The sequence below is a fragment of the Melospiza melodia genome, chromosome 1 (assembly GCF_035770615.1).
Source record: "Melospiza melodia melodia isolate bMelMel2 chromosome 1, bMelMel2.pri, whole genome shotgun sequence".
Lineage (NCBI taxonomy): Eukaryota > Metazoa > Chordata > Aves > Passeriformes > Passerellidae > Melospiza > Melospiza melodia.
Window position 1 is genome coordinate 153,915,472 of NC_086194.1, and position 15,390 is coordinate 153,930,861.

At 36.4% G+C, this 15,390-nt stretch overlaps 1 protein-coding gene across 1 annotated transcript in view; it reads right to left on the reverse strand.

The window, feature by feature from the left end:
* The window catches only part of SLC26A7 (solute carrier family 26 member 7), a 69,131-nt gene that overhangs the window by 25,102 nt on the left and 28,639 nt on the right, over positions 1–15,390 (reverse strand). Inside the window, exons 5-10 of the mRNA XM_063172661.1 lie at positions 11,658–11,810; positions 10,211–10,293; positions 8,530–8,677; positions 6,385–6,498; positions 3,030–3,107; positions 1,462–1,557 (exon numbers count right to left, since the gene is read on the reverse strand). Of these exons, the coding sequence (XP_063028731.1) occupies positions 1,462–1,557; positions 3,030–3,107; positions 6,385–6,498; positions 8,530–8,677; positions 10,211–10,293; positions 11,658–11,810 (672 nt within the window). The remainder of the gene's footprint in view (positions 1–1,461; positions 1,558–3,029; positions 3,108–6,384; positions 6,499–8,529; positions 8,678–10,210; positions 10,294–11,657; positions 11,811–15,390) is intronic.

The following is a 15,390-nucleotide window of genomic DNA, read 5'->3' on the forward strand; positions in this document are numbered from 1 at the left end:
TATCCTGTCAAGCTAAGGACTGATGGTTAAACTGCTTGAAGATAAATCATTGCTCAAGTATGTTTAGTCAAAAAGATGAGCCCAGCAAACTCCCCCGTTCTATAGCCTCTCTTAGAAATGATGACAGATGTCAGAGATGTAATAACTAACTACTCACACAACCTTTTCTGCCAAAACCAGAAAAGCAAAAATCAGTCAGGTTCGTCTATCTGTGAAGACACGTCAAATTTAGTGAGATTCCAAAATATCCTGCTGGAAAGTGTAACTACTTATTATCTCAATGAACTGATGGAGAAGATATATCTCTCTCCCATAGCTACCAATGTTTAAATGTTAATGACTTAAATGTTTTTAAGCCTATTGTTCCCAAAATAATTCTTGATCCACATCATCCATAATTTCTGTCATTGGCAACATGGGTTAAGCTAAAGATCAAATACAAAACAAGAGACAGAAAATATTTTCAGAATTTTACTGCTCGAGGAAGCAAATATTTCAGGAAATACAGAACTTTTCTTCTGGATAATACAAAAGAAACCTCCAAAAACAAGTCTTCTGAACCTCTAGTTTTCTGCAACCAAGTGTGAAAAGTCTCACAAACTTGATGTTGCTTACTCAGCTCTGTTCCCCATACTAAAATGCAGTAGTCTAACAAAAAAAAGTTTTATTCTTTCTAGACTTAACCATTACTGCTATAGAATGCTAAGTAACTGGTGGATTCAAAAAAGTCCTATCAACTCCAATTACCTGTATTTCCCACCACAGACAAGGACTATGTGGCCAAAATACCTTTCTGAATATTGTTAACTCAAACATACAGGACGTCAGCAGAAATTTTTGTTCCACTAATGGGCCATTACACCCAAAATCTCCCACAGAAGAGAAATCCAGGAGTCTTCTTACATCCAGGATTCATCTTTACTATGGAATTCTTGCAAATTCTCTCAGACTATTTAGACTTTGCACCAAACTAAATTTTCATACTCTATCTCTTCACCTATCTACTTTTTCTGATGTATTCCTCCTCTCATAGTGCAGAATCTTTCACTATTTATCTTCCTGCATCACTAGTGCTTTCAGTTCTGTTTGACCTGTGTGGTCATTCCCTATTCCCAGAGGATAGGATGCTACCAAAATCTCTTCAATAACACTACAATAACAAAAGCATGTTAAACAGATAGGAAAGACATAAAAATTAGACACATATTTGCTCATATTGTCTTGATCTGTCTGCATACATATCTCTAGCATCAGGTTTGATTCTTTATTGTTGGTTAAAATGTTATTTTTTAATACAACTGATATTACAGATGCTGTTATTCTGAGCTGATAGTGCACAAAAAGTACTACTAATAATATCTTGCACTTATTTCTTCTAGGGCCACAGAACTGTTAAAGTTTAGTTAACAGATGTTTGCCAAATGGTCTCAGGAAAACCTCCTAACATTAAGTTTTACTTACCCAGTCTATTTTATCCACATTCCAATATTTTTTTAAGTCACGGAACTGCATTAGCATCCCCTTCAAGCCCACAACAATAATACTTGCTAACACACACTGCAAAGACATAAACACAAAAGCCATTTGCATAGTTGTTAGTGAAAACAAATGCTGTTTCTTTAATTTAGCAGTCAATATCATATTTAAATTATAAAAAAACTGGTAGGTGTTTAGAAAATGGGATAAGCACAGGTGTCCTTGTGACAGCTGCTAACTGCAACAACCACCCTATCCCCATTTTTTTTGTGAAGGCAATCTACAGGCTACCTAACTGAGAGAAAAATGACAGAAACCTCAGGACTACTCAAGACTCTTCCATGCCTCACCAGACCAAATACATTCTGCCACAGTCTGAAGGACTCAAAAGCAAATCATCACTCAACTTCTATGCAGTGAAGAATTGTAACTCCCTTTCCTCACTTCCTTCCCATCCCTAGAGAAGGCCTCTATGGCAAAGGTCCATTAATTTTGAGGCAAAAAAAAATATTTTTTTGTTCTTTGACTCAGGAAGTAGGAGGAGATGGATGAAGAAATCATCTAGAGCCAAAAATAATGGAGTACAAACCAATGGACTTACAGTGCAGAGATGGGGCTGAAAAAGCATATTAGAAGAGAAATAAATTATCAAGAAAGCAAAAACCAAAAAGTATTTTTAAAATATGGGTAGAAAAACCTACAGGAAACTGGTCAAAATTTACCCATAATCCATATGAAAACAAATGAAAGCAGGGAAGAAGTATAGCAAAAAACCCAGGACATATTGTGTACCCATCTTCAAGTGTCCTTACTTTGCATGGTTAAAATAAGCTATAAAAGGATCTGTGTTTGAAAAGTGAGAACTTTCATGACACCATGTAAACAATAGCACCAAGCAAGTTTAAAACATAGTTGAGTTAAAACTTCATGTACATACATGGCAGAATTGTGGATAATTTTGGAGCTGTATTTAGCAGCTTTGACATGCCTCTAGTTAAAATTAACTATTAATTTGTAATACCAAAAGCTAGATATAGCTTATGTGAAAAGATGTCACACTACTTTAAAGAGTCTTAGCATAGATGTATGACAGAGATATAAGAATACTTTATAGTCTTTTTGTCATAAGCTTATATCACTATTTAAAATAATTTGTATCATATCTATCTGAAAAGCAAAATTTGTATCATGTGCATATCAGGAAAAATATTATTAATCTTCATTAATTTCTATGACACTTTGTCAATTTACAAATCCGCAGTGACCTGGATGTATATTTTTTGTAAACTACATGTCAAAAGTAAGTAGAAGAGGAATTCACTTCTATACTCTGATGTGATAGTCTATATATGTAACTATATATGTCTAAAATCTATATGTCTTATGCTGTCACCTCTGTACTTTATGATTTCAAGATTTACCATACCCTTACTATTCTTTCAGCCACTGAAATTAAATAGAGCTATTTTAAATGTTGCACTGTCTTTCCCTGGAAGAAAATGTCCTTAGAAAATGTTTGATATCTTAATCTTTAAAAAAGTTAAGTAGCATACCATAGGAAGCCAGTACAGCAGAGGTCCAATTGTGTAGATCACCACAAGAATTAATACACAAGAGATAAGGCAAGCCACCTAAAACAATAAACAAGATTTGCAGATCATTCAGTCTAACAACAAAAACAATAAAGAAATTGTGAAAAGGACTAATTTTAAAATATTGTAGACAAAGTCAAGAATCAGATGTTGAAGGTGTTAGCTATTAATGTATCTGTGCATTGCAGATGCATATAATTTCAATTTTAATCTCTGATTATTACCTTTAATCAGCTACAGTGATGAGATAGTGAGAGATCTCAACATCTGTGCTTGACCCTGCTGCCAGCACCCTGGCACAGATCAGAGCATCACTTCACATTTGGGTATTAAGTGGAACGTGTGTGTGCAATGTCTCATCCCAGAAGTTTCTCAGCACCCACTGTCATTCTGCAACATATTTATAGCCATGCACCCTATGTTGTACTAAATAACAGATCTGTCATAGCACTAAGCAAGAATTATGTATGCTATCATTTTTTCCACAAGAGAAGATTTCTGACTTCTTTTGTTGGGATTAACACTAAAATAAAACTATTTTTAAACCAGAAACCACTAAAAATTTCATTTTTATATCAGTGTATTTACTTAAGAAAATGTAGGTACCATTTAAAAAGTACATTAAAGATTATAACTAATGCAAGTAATATAAATTCAGAAAAATATATGGTCTAATAATTACATATTTCTTCACAGTATATATGGTATTAATCTGATGGAAAATGACAGTAAAATTGCACTGTCCCATTCTGCTGTGAGTGCTCACTGAGTACTTCTGCTCTTATAAATATACAGTTCAGATTCACAGAAGGTTTTTGACGATAAGTAGACAGATGCTCACTTTATTTTTATATTGATAATATGTTTCTTTACTAAAATAATTAGGTTTCATTTTAAGAGACAAGTTGTTAAAAACAAAACCAGACAAGTTGTTAAAACACTAGAAAATTAAAGTCATGGTGTACTTAAAAATACCATCAAGAAGGATAGACAGAGTGTTTACATAAAAAGGGACAGAAAATCTGCTGGTAAAGTCAAAAGGATCTTTTCCCTCTTTCTGCCTTCATGAAGAGCAAGAAAAAAAGTGTTGATTCTATTTGAAGGATGCTTCTAGTCCATCACAGAGTTTTTCACTTTTCTTTTCTCCCAGGAAAATATATCACTGAGGAACAAATGACAAAACTGCAATCCAGGTATAGCCCTGGATTGGCTATACCTGAGAGTATAGCCAATTTGAGATAAAAAGACTCCTCCGTGCCCCTGAAAGGCTCTTTGCATTTCTTCCATGTGCTCTGCCAAACTGACTTCCCTCTAAGTTAAGGAAAGGCCTCTTTTTGCCTATGACCTGACCAATATTTATAAGTGATGATCTTGTCATCTCCTCATTCTGTCTGGACAGCCACAAAGGAGAGCATTAAGTTGATGTGTTGCTTTCCAGGAAGGCAGGGGAGAGATTGTTATGCATAATAAAATACTCTCATAGTACTCTCATAAACACACTCTTAACTTTTAGACACAGGCACTGCTATACTGTGAAACCAATGGGTAAACCAAGCAGATTTTTATTGTGTGTTTGCTGTCTTGAAATTGAATTACAGTGGTTTCTTTTTTCATTTCATGTGTTGAATAACCTTTTATCAGGGTCTTTCCCTTCATGTACCAGAGCCAGGGTGCTCAAGTATCCCATATGCCTCAAGGTTATAGGTCTGCAGGTTACCTCAAATCTTCCATGGAAAAGCCAGTACAGCATGATGCAGTCAACTGTAAATTGTACATTCAGTACATTAACAGATTACAGAAGAGAATGTCTGTGAGGATGACAGCTCATTGTATGACATAAAATTCAACTAAAATACATGAAATAACTAATAGCCAAATGGTAGCTAAAATATTTTCATATAAATACTTTTCAAGATTATTATTTGTTAGATTATTCATTATGATTGAGTTCAAAGTACTCTGTAGGCTAATTAGCAGTTATTTAACATGTAGATTATTGGAGTAAAGTCCTGTATAATTCCTTAATATTGTGGCATCTGCATAAGAAATAATTGCAAGGCATGGTTGAGGAGAAACTACCTATGGATTGTATTTAGTCTTGTACCACTTCTTCCTTGTAACTAATGTCCTTTGTACAAGAGAAGGCAAGAGAAACAACTGTAATATGAAATTAGAATCATTGAATCATAGAACTGTTAAGGTTGAGACCTTTAAGGTCATCAAGTTCAACCATCAACCCAGCACCACCACCATGTTCACCATTAAACCATGGCCTCAAGTGCCACATTCACACAATGTTTGAAAACTCCCCGGGATGGTGAGTCTGCCATTACTCTGGGCAGTCTGTTCCAGTGCTTTACAGCCCTTTCTGTGAAGAAAAGTTTCCTGATATCTAATCTAAACCTTCCCTGGATCAGCGTGTTGGTGTTTCCTCTTGTCCTGTCACTTGTTACCTGGGAGAATAGCAAAGGACAGATGTGGCAGGCTGCCCCCGAAGGGCCCCTGAGTTAAGAGGAAGAGGCAATGCTGTGGGGGTGCCCCAGGTGATTTGCCACCGCTCTTGTTCCCAAGCACGTTTTGGACAGGTGACAGGGCCACAGTTGTCATCCCAGCTATTAAAGTCCCCTCTTTCCTGAGCTACTGTAATAACACCTTGTGGGTTTAGTTTCCTCAGTAGGAAATAGCAACAAACATCCTCAAAAATCTAAATGTCATCTCTGTGGGCTCAGTGTACACTGAGGGACAGGACAAGCACACCATGTCACAAGGCAGAAGCTGGGAGATTACTTGTGTTTTTTTAACAAACAGCTCTAAAGGTTACTTTCATTTTATTTTGGAAATCTGATAGAAGATAAATTAAATCAGATAAATTAAATGTGATTTTTTTCCCCCCTAAACTTTGGTTTAGACTGCAGCATTAAATCCATTAAACACCATTAGAGGGCACTTTTGTTACAATGCTGACAAATTCACATAAACTGAAAGGTCTTTTATGCAGTTTTCTGCAGTCTGAAAACACAACTACTAACTTCCTTGCTGTCACAGAGCTTATATGTCATATTGAATGAAACAGGTAAAAATTAATAAATGGAAGCATTGTTTTTCCTAGAAAGACATCACTGATCAGATGCAATTTCATGCAGATTGTTAAAAATGACAGGGCAGAGGCATACCCAGGAAAGAGGAAAATGGAGGCTAGGAAAATAGAATGGATAAATCAGTACAAATTGCAGTGAGCAGAATCATAGCTTTAATTCTCTGACATACTTCACTCTAAGCCTGTGTTTTTATAGCCTGTGTTTTTAAAACTCATTACCTGTGTTTTGGCACCCGTGCTGTATAAAAGTGCCGTCCGTCCCATCGCTGCAGCACTTGGTATGCAAAAGAAAAATGAAGCAATCACGTTGCTGAGGCCATGAGCCAAAAATTCCTGCAAAGTTGTTAAATAGAAGATGTTTTTTCCTATTGTGCTGTCATTTCAATGCCTCTTGCCAACAAAGAAGTCCCCTATGCAAATATTAGCAATAATAAAAGATGGACAAATTTTTGAGGGAAAAAATCCCACAGGTACATGACAAAGGGCTTCCCAACAGAATAGACCTTCTCCCAACTCAGAACTAATTTGAATGATAGAGCTGTTGAACCAGATTCATCAAAAGCAGGAGGGACATTTTGTTCCCAGAATAAATGCTATTGTCAAGCTTTGAAGATTAAGTTCAAACAAAATATTTACATCTTGATCCATGTCTGCTTTTTAACAGAGCCCCAAGTACTGGTGTCTGGAAACTGTCCAGATCATTTCTGGTGCATGGCTCACTGGAAAAAGCCACTGATTTCTCTTCCTTTAGAGCATGTTCTAGTGAAAGTGTAGTGGTGTGGTAGCCATACTTTATGCACGCTGTCCTTCATCACAAATGTATTTGATGTTTGCTCATGGTCAAAATGCAGACATGTCTGAACAAAGGATTCATAGGAGAAAAGGTGAAGAAGCCACCATGTATGTGCGGCCTAAGAGCCGTGTTTTCTAAGGAAGTGTTCCACCATGGCCACCCAGCATCACAGACTTTAAGGAGCAAGTTGATGTGCTGAGGAAAACATGTAGGAAAATGGTGCTGTATCCAGCCAGGAAAACAGCAGCTCATGAGTTTGTGTTCACAGCACAGAGCAGCACCCCCTTAAAGCTCACCCTGCAGCCTCACACCCCCACCGGCCCCCGTGCCCAGCACTATGCCTGTCCTTGAAGGCAGCACAGCCACACCACCTCACTGCTCTCCCCTCATGGAGGTTTTGCTCTTGCGATCCACTATTTGATGTGGACATACACAGAGTTTCCAAGCATTCAGTAATGAACCTGTGTAAGCTACAAGACTTCCAAAGGTGCAGAAGGGACAGATGCATGGAGTGCCTTGAAATACAGATGCATGGAGTGCCTTGAAACACTTCCATGGAGTGCCTGGAAACAAAGCATTGTGTCTCCCTGGAGTCTGACCTGCACTAAGCTCAAAGCATTCTCCCTCTGCTCCGTAGAAACATGGCTCTGAAGCATCAGTGGAAATTCATGGCTCAATGTATTCAAACTGAGAAATATTTTAGAGACCTAAACAGCCAAGAACGTTCCCACTGTGTTTTCCAATGATATACAAGCTGTAAAAGGCAGGACCTGATGCAGCAAAACCAACCTGTCTAGACAGAGTGTTCAAATAGACCTCCAGCTGCAAAACAACTGCTCTTCATTCAACCCTATGCCATTTATCCCAAACCACTTAACATAAAGGTGGGGGCAACAATTTCATCTCACAGTACTAGTGCCAGTTATCTGAAATTGAGCCTTTCTTCCCACAGTGCTTGAATTAGCATCTCCAGGGATTTTCAGCAGGCTTGGAGTTACCCACCCACCATGCACTGTTACCCAAGCACTGTAGTAGGGTAGAGACTGCCCACTTTTATTTAAACATGTTCTATGCAAAATGGAACTCAGAACAAAAATCTCCTTTTGCTGTAAATCTGGCAGCACTCTCTGAACTCACCCAGCTTCTTAGATACAGATAAACCTTTATTTCAGGTGAGACTTCTACTTTGCATAAATAAATAATTTCTTATTATAAACTACCTGGTTTTGTTTCAGAATTGCTTTGTTTCATTAATGGAGGCTGATTTAACATCACAGTTTGTCTATAAGAGATCAGCTGCCAGAGGAGAAGCTGTCTCATTCTAGAGCAGTGAAAAATGCATTGATACCCAAATGCTGCACTGAATGTAGCATTACAAGTTTATCCTGAAGGATGAGCTTCCCCAAAAGGAGCAGTTCAACCAATGCAGGCTTTCTGCAGAGATAATTTAAACAAAACTTGGGTGTTACTGTAAACACTAGAAGGCGTCAGGATGCTATATGGAACTTTTATAATACTTTTCCCAAATGATGATTTCAAGGCTCAGTGACACTAAGAAGAAAGAGCTTTACCTGGTTGTCATCCACAGTGTATTTAAACTTTTTAGCAGAGCCCTGAGCAAGAGCTAGGGAGGCTACATAACCAACCAGTGCCACTCCAAAAGCTTCAGTGACTACTTCAGGCAGGACACTCATGGATGGTGCTTTTGGTGATGGCAACCTATAAAAAATAAAGGCAGTAATTTTTGAAAAACTTGATATGTAGTCTCTATATACCTGCAATTTATGTGAGTACCACAGAAACAATCTCTGCAGGAACAGCTAATTTTTGTATTACTTGTAAACTTGTAAGGTAACATTTTGCAATATTTTAAGATCTCTCTGTTGGGAACAGCAGAAGAGAATTTGTAGAAGATGAAACAGTTTCAGATGGAGTATTCAATTTGAAAACTTCCATTTGAGAAATTATAAAGAGATGTTGATAAAATAACTCCACAACTGACAAATAAAATTAGCAACCATTCACTTATTTTGTAATGTTCAGAGAAGAGACTACTATATACTTTCTCCTTTTTTAATACAGTTGGCTTTCCTGTAAAGTTAAATTTAAATCTTTAAAAAATTTTGTATTCCTGTCGGTTACTGACAGTAATAGACACTTATTCCATCTAATGGGGATCGCAATAAAACTACTCAAGTTATGAACCAAATCACCACAGATTGTCTCTGAACTCTTCAAAAAGACTTTGGTCTTTCCAGAGCACAAATCACACCATCTGAAAAGCAAATTGTGCTCTTAAAGTTTCTGATGCTCTCCACTGACAAGGCAGTTAGGTATTTTGGATAAATGCCTAAAAATATGCAGGAATTATCCAGGCTCTGCTTCTGGTTTTCAACACTACTTGTATGAGGTTAGACAGAAAATAAATTCCAGATTAAATTTGCACAAATACAGTTGACCTGTTCATTACACATAGAAGGGGCACACTTAGCCCGTGTTCTAGTCTCAGATTCGTAGCATGCTCTAAATACTTAAAAACTGTATTCTTTCTCAGAAATGTCCCTTATTTCATCTCTTTCAGTGCAAGCTGCCACACATGCACTCATGCTGTCTTGGCCTTGTGTTTTGTGAAATTTAGGGAAACCCTCCTATATCCAAGCAGGAGAGTACACAACAGCTGTGCTCTTCCATACCAACCTGTAGAGTGTGAACATTTTCTCTGACATTTAATCTAATTTCTCTTTCTAGAAAATTATATTGAAATTTTTTTGCCTTCTTTTCAAGATCATGGAGGAAAGTGTATCATTAACTACAGTAAAAATGTTATTTTCTAGATTCAGCATAATTAAATCGTTCACATTTTCTCAGAAACTGCATTTTCTAAAATTATTACATGGGTGGAGAATGTTCTGCTACAATAACCCAACCCAACCCTCAAAAAGCAGGTTGCAATAATCTTGTAAAGAGCGTCCTGCCTTCCTGTCATACATCATCAAGTACTTAGTACCTACTTTTTATTCCACACAGCAATAAAAATCTATGAAAACATATAAGGATGCATTTTTTTTATGATATCTCTGCATGTGAAACTTGTTAACATGGGATTGAGTTGTAACAGAGTGTTTGAGGAGACAGGAAAAAAACAAAATAGATTTTTACCATTTCTTATTTCAGAAACTCCTTTGACCTTTTCAGAGACTGTTCTCAGAAACAGAAGTGTTTAAAAGCCAGAAGCTAAATAACCCACATTACCCTTTAGGGATATTTCCCACAACTTCTATCCCGTAGACGTATTCCATATCAGCATAGTAGCAAGCAATGGATGTAGCAATTATCTATTGATTCAAACAGAAAAAGGTGTTACATTTCTGTTCCTTCTGACATGGTATCTCTTATTGTCATACCTAAGCATATGGCACTGCTCATACATTTATCCTTAGATCAATCCAGTAAAACAGGAAAGTATTATGATTTTGTTTTTGCAAATGTGTAAGAGAGTCAAATGAAACTAAGATTTGGACACAATAAAGACGTGAGACTGTAGTGCAGTTTGTTCACTCTGTATACAAATCTCTGTGAAAGAGATTTGTATGGCTCTGTGTAAAGCCCCAGGAACCTTGGCAATCAGTGTCCAAAGTCCCTCTGTTCAGCACCTGCCCCAGAGCACTGCCATTCATGTCAGCAGCTTAAAGCAGTTCATGATTCAGGTGTTCCTGAGCAATCTGACCCAGCTGATGTTCTCTGAGCACATCTGATCCACACTGGCAGTGTTGACTTCAGCACAGAGCACAGCAGATGTGTCTGCCTCTTGTTGTTAGGTTCTGTCAGGTACAAATCTTGCAGAGGAGTATAAAGCTTGACCCTGAGGAGGTTCAAACCCATTTCCTGTATTTCAAATGAGATGAACACACAAATCCCAATAGAGCAGGGTTCCAGGCTGCAATCCTTAGTTTGCTGGTACGTTTTGTCCAATATTTTTAAAAAGGTAACACTGAGACCAGGACCACGCTACCTCCTTTTCCAGCATTTTACCCTTGAAAATATTTTTTTTCAAGCAACAAAAGAGTAATTGCAGTAATGCACTCTGAAAATGAGCTGTCCTTCATACTTTGCATTTTCTTTTAGAGGTTTAGAGAAAAACAGAAACTTTCTAATGGTGATCTGGTGCTAATCATTTGACTACAGCTTAATCCTTAAAGCAGGGGTTTATAATGCAACTGCTAATTTTAATTTAGTTAAAAGAAAACTAAAAACTGTTAAAAGAAAACATGCTAGTAAAATGACAGAAAGCAATAGCATAGCTATTTAACTTTGTTGTAGATAAATCACAAGCAACATCTAAGGCACAGCTACCCAGCAGAAGACTTGCTTGGAGTTACAATAGGCCAGTTACTTTTTATTTTCTATTTGAAACTTCTTATACTTTAACATTCTAGGCTTTATGTTCTTGTAATTATGTAAAAAGTAGTAAACATATGAAAAATATTATACAAATTGGGAGCTTATGTAATTTCTTTCTTAATTATTAAGCCAAACTGTTTCCTGTTTTTACAATTAACTTACAGCCATGAAAATCAGCTGTCTGTTTAATAAGTGGCAGATGTGGGTGTGGGTAACTACAGACAGCACAGTAAACATCAGCAGATAGAGCCACTGAAAGCTTTGTAAGAAAAAGCCTGATATGTAATTTTCTACTTACCAAAAGCAGATCGATGGGAAGGACAACTTTAATATTTCTGTGAAATTTCTCATTCAGTTCTTTAACAAGAACAAGTACCACAATGCTCAGCAAGGAGAGAAGTAATGCCTCCAACTGAACTGATCTGATATTCTCAAACACATAGGCATAAATCTACAATGAACAGCAAATAACAATCACAGATCAAAAAATATATTCTGGATCACAGGCCATGGCATCTTCTCACAACTTCAGACAGATAATGAGTGAGAGCTGAATCAATACTGCAGAAGCTGAGTCATTGGACAAGTTTTTTTGGCCTGTATTTTAGATTTTACGAAGAAGAAAATCATCAATTTACCACCCTTATAGACTTCTGAAAACTTTTAAAAATGCAATTACTATACTAATTAATACTATATATTAATTTACAAATTTCTTTTAGTAGAAGCAAGCTATAAAATTCAAATAAATGTGATATGTTTCCTTTTCTTTTTCAGTCTCATTAAGTTCAGTGAGATAAGGGAGTGTCACATAAAAATGTTGAGAAAAGTTTCTTGTACAAAGGTTTATTTGTAGTGGCCATAGTATATAACATCCACCAATGCTAGTAGTGAAAGTTATTTCTGAAAAAAAATTAAAATATGAAAAAAGGAGAAAAGAGAAGGAGAGAAAAAAGAAAAGGGAAAGAAAAATGTAGTAGTGGCTGGATGGGAAGAGATGCAAAGATGCAACAGGAATCTTCAAGATGAGCATCCTCCTCGGGGCATTCTCTGCAGTCTGTGGGTCATTTTTTCAGAGTAACTTTTTCCCAGAGTAATTTCAGCAGGGCGTCCTCAGCCCCCGCTTTGGCTGCCCTTGGCCCTTGCACAGTGCTCCATGGAGCTGCTTTGGTCAGGTCCAGGTGCTGCACACACTCAACAGATGCCAAGCTTGCATACATGTGTCACTGGTTATATAAACAACTGAAGTTATCTGCTCATCCCTGTTTGCTCCTTTTCCACTCACTGCAGAGTTAAGAGGGAAAGAGAACACCAGGCCAGAGCTATGGAGCTCAGTTTTTCAGCAGTTAACATGTGCTGCAATCAGCTGTAAAACAGGTTAGGAAAATGTGGTTAGATCTGTGATGAACAAAGGAAATATCAGCGCTGAATTATAAGGAAGATGCAGAACAGAAATACAGAACAGGAACAGAATGACCAATGGTGAAGAGAAAGAGAGGTCTTTGGTGATTAATACCATGTTGTAAGTGACAGGCTCAGGAGAATGCAGTTCCCTTTGCACCAGCACAGATGACACAGTGAACTGTAATTTTTGCTGTGTGCTGAATTTGTGGGTTCAGGAAATAAGGCATAAATCAGTATGGTAGCACGTTAACAGAAAGCAATGAAAAAATTACAAGTTTGCTGAAACAGAAGGGGTAAAGAAAGTTAGAGAGACCATCTATCCTGATAAAGAAATCATGAGATCTCATCACAACTTCTTTTTGGACCTCATGAAGAAAAGCAATATTGCCTGAAAGAGCAGCAAGCCATAAAAATGGATACAATACACATGCTTACTAAAGCTGTAAGGGAAAAAACAAGGTAGGCTCAGTCCCTTGAGTTCTGCATTTAAATTCTGGGAACTGTTGTGCATACAGAAATATAAACCATGGAGAGAACAGAAGGTAAGATTAGGATGTAGATTTAGACATCATCACAAATAATTTTTTTTAAACCCCAACATAAAGGATAATAAAATAAAGCAAGTGAAGTTTGGAATAATAATAGTAGTATTAAAAAGTGTTTTCTCTGGCAATGACTAAGAAGACCACTAAAATAAATCAAAAGTGTCACTTATAGTTTTGTCAAAATAAAGATTAATAATTTTCTGCTCCAGAGAACTTATTCTCAAATACATGTATAATGCTAACAAGTTTTGACAGTTTGGAGGTTAAATTCATAAATTTATATTGGTCAGAGAAAAATACTAGAAAAATTATCTTAGGAAAAAAAACCCTGTTTTAGCAGAAAGGTAGTTAATATGATGATAGAATTTATTTCTACTGTTCTGACTCTGTCACTCATTAAAGAAGTGATGCTCATATTGAAGAATGAGTAAATTAAAATGACTTCCTGATTTTTTTCTCTCTGAAGATATTTTCATAATTTAGAAAGGGAAAAAAACCCAACCTAAATATGGTTTCAGAAAAGTAACTTTTCTCATAAAGAGCCAATGTAGCCCTTGCAGTTTCGATTAAGGATGCACAATATAACCCAGCACCAACATTTCTCAGAAACCAGGAAAATATTTTAAATATTTTAAAGTCAACTTATTAAGTAATATGATCTAAATATTTCTTAAATCTGAAGAATGGTAATTAAACCACAGTTTTTAGCCACATATTGCTCCACTGTAATCAGAAAATATGTGGATTGTGTCTTGAGTGTCTTGGGACTAGATCTGTACCCATAATTTTCCAAGAATGCATTTTCAAGAGGGCACAGGACTTGTTTCTGTGCCTAAACAGAAGCTGTGATTAATTAAGACAAAAGGAGGCAATCTGGAAAACTGAGCCCACAAACTCACCAAAGACTGAGCTAGATCTAAGGTGAAAAGGCAAGAAAAGGGAAGAAATTGTTTGATTCCTACTTGCTGAAGTCAGAAAGATGGGATTTATTTTGAAATGAATGCTGTCTATTAAAGTGTTAGCATTGGCTATCTGTGTTCATGGCATCAAATCTAATTTTCTGAGACAAAGTGAGACAAAATACTGAGTGAATAAATAAAATTTTAGTGAAGAAATATACACAGGCTTGAAGAATTTTTGTCTTTCAAATTGAATAAAAAAGGCATTTCCATTTAATTTTAAAAATATATATATGGCCGAATCTTGAAAACCTCTGCCATAAGTTTTTCAGATTTTGCAACAAAATCTTTATATGAACTGCCTAGTACATCCCTTGGTGTTTCTTTGAAGTCATACCCTTCTGTATGCAGTCTACATCAGCCAATAAATGAAAAATAATGGAACTACCAATACTCCGTAGCTCATTCAAATTCAGCAGCCCAAACAGCACTATCCCCAAAGTGTCTGTAGCACACCAAAACAATTCTGGCAGTGATGCATTAGTATTAAATTAATGACTGCATTAGACTAAGGAGCTTCCACTGACTAGTGGGTTCCTGGGTAACCCTTTTCTGAAAACCTAAAACCACTCACTTCATGGTATGACCAGTGAAATGAGGAGACCCTTTCACAAGAAAGAAAGAGCATGTGGCTCTTAGCAGGAATGTAATTACATACCACAGACATCTCTTTAAACTGTACATTTTACATTGTATTCTGTCCAGTCAGCTACTGTACTCATCCAAGATCAAACTATAAATCCTGAATCTAAATACATAAAGCTCAAGCTTCCAACAGCATTGGCATCTGATTCAAAAGAAGTATTTACAAATATTTTAATCAAAAATGTAATTTGGAAATTATGCAGCAGAATTTAGCTTGATATTGCAGTGTATGAAGCAATCTTTGTCATTATATAATTAAAAACATTTTTTTAATCTTTTTCATTCTATAAAATATTTTAAAAATCAGCAATGATATATTAATTGAGCTGTTTGCCTCTTGTGTTTTCAGTTTCATTGCTAGTTTTGTGTAAATATTCTTAATAGAAACTATGTAAGAATATTATGAACAATCACTGGACTTTTTTCTAATCAATGTAAATTTTGACCTAAGTGAAACAAAAATTATTTGAGCTTTGCA